The 9,353-nt window shown below is 54.3% G+C and overlaps 1 protein-coding gene across 1 annotated transcript; it reads left to right on the plus strand.

The window, feature by feature from the left end:
• Positions 1–361: 361 nt before the first annotated feature.
• Positions 362–5,611, plus strand: NDUFAB1 (NADH:ubiquinone oxidoreductase subunit AB1). The gene is made up of 5 exons (XM_074322673.1): positions 362–567; positions 2,798–2,920; positions 3,948–4,035; positions 4,692–4,791; positions 5,456–5,611. The coding sequence occupies exons 1-4, from the start codon at positions 400–402 to the stop codon at positions 4,781–4,783; spliced, it is 471 nt and encodes a 156-aa protein (XP_074178774.1). The 5' UTR covers positions 362–399; the 3' UTR covers positions 4,784–4,791; positions 5,456–5,611.
• The last annotated feature ends 3,742 nt before the right edge of the window (positions 5,612–9,353 follow it).

Below are 9,353 nucleotides of genomic sequence, written 5' to 3' on the forward strand. Positions count from 1 at the left end.
CATTAGTCATATATTTAAATCAACTCGTATTTTTACATTATTTTATACTGAGTTTTTGACCTACTGAATAATTTTATTACCCATGGAAGAAGTGCGGTATCCAAACTTTAAATAAATGTGTTCAGAACTTTCAGAGAATAGAAGAAACAAGCTCCTTTCTTGCGGCCGTGATTAGTGTTTAGGGAAAGACAGTAGCTGCGCAGGTTCAGTTCTGTCCCTCGCCACCCCTTCGCCTGCACGTCTGGATGGTTGGACCGCGCGGCCGCAGGGCGCAGTGCCGCCAGGGGCCGCCAGGGGCCGCCAGCGCCCGGCGGCGCCCGGCAGCGCCGCTCCTGCGACGAGCGGCAGCGGAAACTGACCCGCAGGGCGCGGCGCAGTGCATCCTGGGTCGGCGTAGCCATGGCGGCTCGTGTCCTTTCCGCCTGTGTCCGCCGACTGCCCGCGGCCTTCGCGGCGCTTCCACGGGTCCCCACGCTGGCCGCTGCCCGGCCGCTCAGCACCACCCTGTGCCCCGCGGGCATCCAGACGAGGCCCGGGGCTCCGCAGCCGGCCTCGCGGCTCGCGCAGGTGACTCGCGGTGACTTTGCTGGGGCTTCACAGGGGTCAGCGCTCGGGCCCGCGGGGGGAGGGGGAGGGTCAGGCCGCGGGGCCGCGCCGGCCGCGGGCGGGTGCCCGGGACTTCGGGCTCGCCCTGCCTCCCGCTGCCCGACGGCGCTGGGGCCCCGCCCGGAGGCCGCGCCGCCCCGGGAGCGCAGCGCCGCCGGGCTGCCTCGCGCCCGGGCTCCGGACGCGCCTCGTCGCCGCGCTGAGCCTCCGTCTGCACGTGCGGTGCGGCGCCGGTCGCTGCCTCGTGGAGGTGCGACGGGGCTCGGAGCAGGTGGGGCGGGCAGAGCACGTCGGGCGCTGCTCGCTGGGTTTTCAGATGCGGGTGGCGGTCAGTCAGGCGCGGTGACAGCGGGAACTGCCGTGATGGCTCCTGCGGGGCACTACGGACGGGCGCCGGGGAAGGAGACCGCGCGCCTGCAGCCGTCCCCAGAGCGGGCTCCTGCCTTCCTCCCCGGGGCGCTTCTCCCCTGTTTCCTGGCGTCCTGGGAACAGGGCAGGAAGCAAGTGGGGTCTGGCTTGTTTTGATCTAATGAAGCCCCTGAGCCAGAAACCCTCCCGAGGGCAGTGATTTTCAACCCTAGCTGCACATTCCAGACACCTGGGGTAGCCTAACCCCCCCACCCCCGCCCAATTCTGATTTACTCCCTGGGATGAGGCCCTGGCGTGGGTTTTTAACTTCCCCCGGTGACTCTGAAGGCACCAAGATTAAGAACTGTCTTAAGGTGGGACAGATTCCCAAGGTCAAGTTGAGAAACCCCTTTTCAAACTCAGGGACTGCATGGTAATTGTGGTCTCCACCTTGACTCATGTTAGAATCAAGAGGATGCCCTGGGCCAGATGAGGGAGACTCTCTCCACGAGGGGCCCGCATGCCTGTTCTTCAGTCGCCAAGTGATTCTTTTTGCAGCCTCTGTTGAGAGTTACTGACACTGTAGTGGATTCATTTATGGTGCACTGATTGCGCTGTCGCCTGAATCAAAGACCAAAAATCACCTGGAAATTAATTAAGGGTTAAAAGAGCAGCCCTGTAGAGCTGCTGGGTGTTTGGTTCCTGAGACTGACTTCAACCTGCGGCAAGAGGCAAAGTGACTGTCCCTGTTCTTACGTCACTGATACTCAGACTCGACTGTGCATACAGATCCCCTGGGTTAAGGAGCAGATTCTGGGAAGGGCTGAGAGTCTTCATTAACCGGGAGCTGCTGCTGCTGCTGCTGGTCCTGGGACCATCCAACAACAGCAGGGCACTCGAAGATGTCCCCCTGCCTCCGCCTGGGTGTCACGGACACCACAGGAAGCCTGTTGTCTCTGTTTATGAAGTGGTTTTGACGGAGTCCACCCAGTTCACCACCTCACAGCCTTTGTGCAAACCTCCTGTCATAGGTAGTGGGCCGGTGACATTCCCACATGAGGGTTTCCTTATCACTGTCATCAGACAGGAAAGGAGACCATCAACTTAGATAGAATAGAGCAAGTGCTCCAAAGCTCTGGAGTGCATAGAAATATTCTTTAGAACATCCCTGAAAGTCTGCTCTCTTCAGCTTGCTGATTAAACCTGATTTTTTTTGGGAAGATAAGCGTTGCTTATACAGACGTGTGTATGGGTTGGGTTCATTTGGCAGTGTTTTTATTACCATTTTCCATGGACCTTTGTGAGTCTCCGTGACCTGAGCCCCAAGAAGCAAAACCTATTTTCTGTGGGAAATGCCCTAAGCGCTCCAGACCGCAGATGTAAACTCCGCTCCAGAAGGCGAACAGCCAAGCACAGATAGATCAGGGACGTCCTAGGGAGCAAAGTCGCGTCAGCCATTGTTTTCTCTCATTCTTCATGGCGTCAGGCCCCCTGATGTGCAATCTGGAGCGCTGGCCCCGTTTCCTGAAGGAACCCAGTCAAGACGCTGACACCCAGTGGAATATCAAGAGACTGGGGGGGGGGTCCTCAACTGTGACAAAGCTCAGAAAGGCTGGTGGCAGGAAGGCAAGCCGACACAGGGGACAGTAGCTGCTGGGGCCCCAGCAGACCCTCTGGTGTATGGTCTCAGTGCTGCCTGAGTACTCAGCACGGTGACGCGGGTACCTAGTGGCCACAGTTAGAATCAGATGGGGTGGCTTCTCTAGTGCCCTAATGGCATTGTGACCGAGGTCCTCAGTCTTTTCGTGTTCAACGACCACGTCCCTTCCTGCCTTTGCCCTAGGTTCCTGGCAGTGTCCCGCAGCTGTGCCGCCAGTACAGCGACGCGCCCCCTCTGACGTTGGAGGCCATCCAGGACCGTGTGCTCTATGTCTTGAAACTCTACGACAAAATCGACCCACAGAAGGTAATCAGTGTGGCTTAAATGTTCTCTCTAAATGAGTATTTGATCACATGGTACAACATTCAAAGGGTCCATTCAGAAGGATGTTCAGTCACCAGTCTCTCGGCTCCCAGCCACCCAGTCCCCCTTCTGGGAGGCAGCCGGTGGGACCAGCTTCCAGAGGTTCTCCGTGCGTATGGGAGGAAGTGTACACACACGCACGTACACGTGTGGAGTGTGTGCTCTGTGAGCCATCTCCCACCCGTGTACAAACACGGTGGTCGTACACCGTAAACACTGTCCTGCTGTTTAACTCAGTGCTTGGCGGTTTTTCTCACAGCAGCACGTAAAATCCTCCTCTGATCATTGAGTCTCTTGGGGGTAGGATAGTGGGGCTTTTGTTTGTTTGACAGATGACATATTAATTTCAGGTGTAGAACACAGTGACCTGGCGTTCGCATATATTATGACTTGGTCACCACAATAAGCCGAGGTACCATCCAGCACCACACACAGTTACAAAGAATTTTTTTCTTGTGATGAGGACTTTTCAGATCTACTGTCTCAGCAACTTTCACATACGCAACATGGTGTTCACTAGCCACCACGCGGCTTACTCCCCAGGGTCGTTTGTGCTTGATGCGGGTTCGTGAAGAATTTGTCCTGGTCAGCTTGAGAGCTGAATTAAAGGCAGAGTGGCAGTCAGCACTGTGAGCTGTTCTTGAGGGAGAGCATGTCCCTTCTGAGGTGTGTCGTCGTTTATACGGCAGCAGGAAAAAGCAACCGCTCGTGTCCTTCAGAGCAGGGAGCAAAGGTCTTGATAAAACATGTAAAGGGAAACCCACCACTAGTAACCAGCTCCGCACACGGTTAGGTGAGCTGACACGTAGAGCACGCCAGGTCTCTGCGGGCGCCAGGCAAAGGGATGGCAGTGCTGGCTCCTTCCGTGTAGAATAAAGCGCGGTCGTGATCAGCATGGCCCCACTCAGCCACCCTGTGAAGCAGCAGTGCTCCCAGGCTGAGTCCTGTGTTTGCTGTTCCTTTCTTGCAGCTCTCGGTCAATTCCCATTTTATGAAGGACCTGGGCTTGGACAGCTTGGACCAAGTGGAGATTATCATGGCCATGGAAGACGAATTTGGTAAACGCGCGGCCGAGCGTGGGGTCCGCACGGATCCTTGGTCTGGGTGGGTCACAGGGCCAGGGAGAGTGGGAGTCTGAGCTGGGGTCGGAATCGCATGTGTAATGGAAGCAGGAACCCCACACAGCGTGGTTTCCCTCACACTCCAAGTTCTCCTCGTTTGGGACGGTGAGCTGTGCAGATGAGACCTGGGAAGGCTCCACAACTCATTTTTGGGGTGAATTGCCAGCAGAGAAACCAAGGGACTTGAGGGCTGTCCTGCAGAGTAGAACTGCGTTCCGATTCCCCTCAGCATGTGCTGGCTAGAGGGATGGGACGTTAGGGCAGGGAGGCATCGGGGTTCTGGGGGGGTGATGAAAGTATTCTAAAATTGGTGATGGTGCACACGCTTGCGAATAGACTAAAAACCACTAATTTTACACTCTCAGTAGGTGAATTTTCTATTACATGGATTATATCTTAACACAAGAACCACAGCGTAGACCCAGTACGATACACACATTGTCCAGAACACAACTGGCTCACGGCCTCAAGGGGCTTTGAGGGTGCTGGAATCTTCTCATGTCCTCGTGGGTGTCACAGAAGTGGTAGGTGCTGTCAGTGCTGAAGGATTTGCTGTTTCTACACTCATGGACTGTTGTAAACTTTACTTTCAGGGTTTGAAATTCCTGATATAGATGCGGAGAAGTTGATGTGTCCACAAGAAATTGTCGATTACATTGCAGATAAGAAGGATGTGTATGAGTAAAGTACCAGGTAAATGACGGCTTACAGAATGACCTTCCCCCGTAGAATGGATCTGCCTGGGGTTCTTCAGTAACGTAGGACTCGGGAGGAAGTGGGAAGAGGGAATGGCTGACACCGGGGCCCCCGCAGCCGTCGTCTTAAACCTCAGGAGGGCTCAGAGCCCCTCACTCCTGGGTCCTCCCTGGGGGTCAGCCCTCATCAGAGCAGTCTTGTGGGAAATACTGAGCTGGGTAGCCCCGCCTGCCATCCAGGAAGTGGGGGTGCCTGGCTTTTCCTTAGGCAGACAGGCCTCATGGGCGAGAGGATGGACTCGAGTCAGATGCCCGTTTATTCTCAGCGCGGCTGCACCCTGTAGGTCTGGCCATCATGGGCAGGCTGCGTAGCTTCTGTGAGCCTCAGTTTCCTCATATGTCAAATGGGGATAAAAGCAGGGCCTACCTGGGGCTTTTATGAAGGTCAAATTCAATAGTGGGTGTGAATCCCTTAATGCTGCGCTTGCTGGGAAAGAAGTGTCAGTAAACTCCAGCTCTGGCGACTTCGGCTCCAGCATCACCAGGTGGAAAGACTTGAAATGTAACGTTAGTGCCCGTAACTGCAGCCACGCAGGGGCATCAGCTCCGCGCGTCAGGTCAAGTTAGCGGCACAGACGCTGACCTGCCCGTGTCTTTGCCAGACCCTTCCTCGCCGAGAAGACTCGGAAGACAGGCGGTGTCTGGCCGTGAGGACGCAGGTCAGCCCTGTAGCTGACATTGACAGACTGATTCTGTTCAGACTTGTATTTAAATTGTCTAAGTGTTTTTGCCCTTTGAAAATAAATCTATGAAACCAACATTTTTCTCCATCTTTAGTTTTTTTAGTGATGTCTGTTAAAGTGCTTGTTATACTGACTTTGCTTAATATTTTTAAAGAGCTGTCTGATCGGTCATTGATTTTCGTGCGGATCAAAAACGTGTGACTTCCCCACACTGTATCTGAAATCAGTTTCTCCCATCACCTTCACTATAAGGAATGAGTGTGTTAGTGACAAAAAGACTTTTTGCCTCAAAAAACGTTTCCTGTGACACACACACACTCGTGGGTTCATTTCTCCTTCCTGTCCTAAAGCTCTTTCCTCCTGGAAGGTCAGTGTGACGTCGTGTCCCTTTGTCAGACATAGCAGTGCCGGCTCGGCCCCTTGGTCCTTAGCCCTGTGGTGGGTCTTCGGGTTAAGGTGCCAGCTGTTGATGAGGGTTACCTTGTACCTGCCATATAGTAGTTCTCTGCTTTTATTGAGCTGTGTGGTTTGTAGGAGGGAGGGAAGCAAGGGCCTGTGATAAGTAGGGAGTCGTGTCACACATGGCGGGCTGGCTGAGTGACTCTCACCTGCAGAGTCGTGGGTCAGGCCTGGCATCGGGCGCACTCACACCCGCCTCCCGCCCTGGGCACGGCCGTTGCCAGCAGCTCCTCCCGTGTCACTGCAGGTGTAGCAGGCAGGCGCACCCCCCTTCCCCCCACCCTTTCAGCAATACAAAGCGTCCGTTGTCTCCTGGTGCCGTTTTCTCGAACTCCTAACAAGGTGCTCTTGGGAAACTGCAAAGTGGAACATCTGGAGGTTGGCACCTTGCTCAGGATGGCATTTACCAGCACAGCTGTGTGCTTACGAGGCACGGGGGCTCCACTGGGGAACGAAACGGTGCCTGCTGGCAGTGTGTGCCTCTGACGGCAGTGTGCCATCATCTAACATCGGGACCAACTGTTCTGCTGTTTGAATCCCCACGGCAGCTGCACATTTCACCCCAAGATGCATCTGGCTGTTTCTGCCTAAGACCACGAAGCCTAGCAGTACTGCCACCCAAGTGATGGCTTTGCTGGCACCGGAACCACTCACCTGAAGCGGCCTATTCGCATCGTTCTGCAGCTGTTCCAAGCCCTGCAGGAGCCAGAATCGGAAGAAAATGCAGTCACACAGACCGTTCCTTGGTGGTGCCTGCGTGTTCACCAACCTCAGAGGCTCTTCTGCTCTAAGAACTTCCTGGAGTGTTTGGGAGACATGTGCCCCTCCGGGCAGGCGGCAGCGGGCCAGGGGCTCCGTTCCGAAGCGTGTGTGAAGGACAGAAGTCTCGTGGCCTCCACAGATGCCTCTGAGGACCTGTGTCTGCTGCGGGCGGTTCCCTCTGTAGGAGGGGGGCTGTGAGGCCGGCCGTGACGGGCTTCCAGCCCTGTCTCCCGGCTGCCACGTCACCCTTCTCACTGTCCCCCAGACAGCAAGTGTCCTCACTCACTCAGGGACAGTCATGTGCCGACCACGTGTGCAGCACGCCACCAGGCAGGCCGAGTCCTACACAGGTAAAGCGTGTGCCTCCACTCCCAGAAGCTCCCCCTCCAGTAAGGGACACAGTGGCCCCCTGTGATGGGTCACGTGCAGATCACCAGCAGTGCGGCCACACGGCCGCGACACCAGGAACTGAGAAGGAAAGGCAGCTAGAATCGTTGAACCTGAGTCTGATCGGGAGGAAAGATCCAGAATGTGGGGCTTTAACAAAATCAATGTCATGGGGAAAAAGGACAGAGCAACTATTGTAAATTAAAGGAGGCCAGGGACGTGCCAACTTCAAGGAGATGTGAAGCCGAAAAGGATTGGAGAAAACACAGAAGACATTTCGAGGACAAATGGGTTGTTTGTAGGTGATTAGCCAACGTTACGTTTCTTAAGTATAATAACTGGTAATAGTGGTTGGACTACCCGTATTCCCAGGAGCTACCTACTGAATACGTAGGGATGAAGCATCAGGATTGCAGCTGACTTCCAAATGGGTCACATAAAACAGCAACATGGTAACTAGTGATTAGGTGACAGGCACACGTATGCATGTGATGTGTGTTCACTGCTGTTCTTTCAACTGTCCTCTCTGAAATTTGTGAAAAGGAGAAAATTCACGATCCACATAACAAGAAGTTTGGTGTATCCAACAATATGAGAATGTTAAATAGAAACAGTTCTACGCAATGACATGGAAAGATTGTTTTAAGTGAGGATTATAAACAGTATGATCTCATTTCTGTAAAACACACCAAGGCTTTAATGGTTAAGATAGAAACGTGCCTTGTTTTTATTAATCAGCATTTTCTAAATTACAAGTACCATGGACTGTAACAAAGGAAACAAACGTACTATTTAAAGTGTGACCACTGGGAGTAGTTGGGCAGAAGCTGAGGATTTGGCCTCGGAAAGGTGTGGGTGGCCCGACAGCCAGGCGCAGAGGTTCAGAGGAGGGATTCGGGCAGGAAGAGCACAGAAGGACCAGGGACGTGAGTCGATCGTCCCGGAATGCTGCCGGGGGAGCATGACCTCACGTGTGTGCCTGCGGCTGGGGTGCAGAGGACGGCCTGTCGGGCTGAGGAACTTGTCGGCAGGGGGAGCGACAAGCTTTCCTGTGGGGGGCGGCGGTCGCTGGTGGCTGCAAACGCTGGGCTGAGGGGCGAGTCTTGTGGTTACTGGGAGAGCCCATGAGAAAACGCAGGTGCACTGGTAAGACGCTCGGAATAAAGATGGCAGAACTGTCAGATGAAGGAGAGGGAACCAAGGCTTGCGCTGCTGGTACCGGGGGATAGAGTTTCAGGGGCACACGTGTTGGATTGGTTTGGAAGGTAGCGAGTGTAGCACGACCCTAGTGGACAGCGCCCAGAGGAGGTGGCCGTGCCTCAGCCGAGGCTGCAGCCCCACAGGAGCCTAGCCTGGCACAGCAAGAGGCCAAGCCCTGCTGGGTGGCCTGCCAGAGCTGCTCCGTCGTCTGCAGTCCCCAGACTCAATGACGTAAGTCAACGATGCATCTCAGATGCTAGGATTATTGTTTGTGGAGGGCAGGGGTAGCGGGCTGGTGAGAGCCCTGTGTGGTACTTTACTGGGATTCCAGGGGAGAAGAGTTCCCTTTCCCTGGGGGTTGCTAGTCTGGTGGGAGGGTCAGGGGCCTGCAGACCCAACAGGAGCCCCTGCATTGGCCTAAGTCTCGTGACCTGGGTTTGTCATTAAGACCCGAGAGCCCTGAGTCACCGACCCCTGGAGCCTGTAGGTCTTAACTGCACCGTGAGAAGGGAGCCCCAGTGATCAGGACGAGAGGACCCTGCCCTCCAGGGGTGCCAGCTGCCTGACAACATGTCTCCTAGACCCACAGCTCCAGCCGGGTGTGATAAACCCACGACACACGGCACAACTCATGAGAAGGCACGGATCGAGACAAGGGCTCGTAATGAAAATTAGGATTAAAAATATATGGGGGAAATTTCTTTAGGGCGAGAGGGAAAAGCCAAGAGTACCAACAATAGAAAAGCTACAAGTGTATTAGAAAAATACAAGATATACAGGAAAAGGATTTAAAAACGTGTTATTGATTGTGAAGAAAGTTCTAGAAGATATTTGGTGTGTGTATTAGGTGATACTACGGAATTGGCATTCATTTTCGTATGATGAGGTCTTTGGTTGTGCTAAGGTCTAACAGCGTCCTTATTTAGAAGCTAGGCGCTAAGGGAGCCAGAGGGGAAGTGTTACGACGTCTCCATGTCTATCAAATGTTTCAGCAAAATGATGTGTGTAC

This window comes from Rhinolophus sinicus, linkage group LG18 (genome assembly GCF_036562045.2).
Source record: "Rhinolophus sinicus isolate RSC01 linkage group LG18, ASM3656204v1, whole genome shotgun sequence".
In the NCBI taxonomy this organism is placed as follows: Eukaryota; Metazoa; Chordata; class Mammalia; order Chiroptera; family Rhinolophidae; genus Rhinolophus; species Rhinolophus sinicus.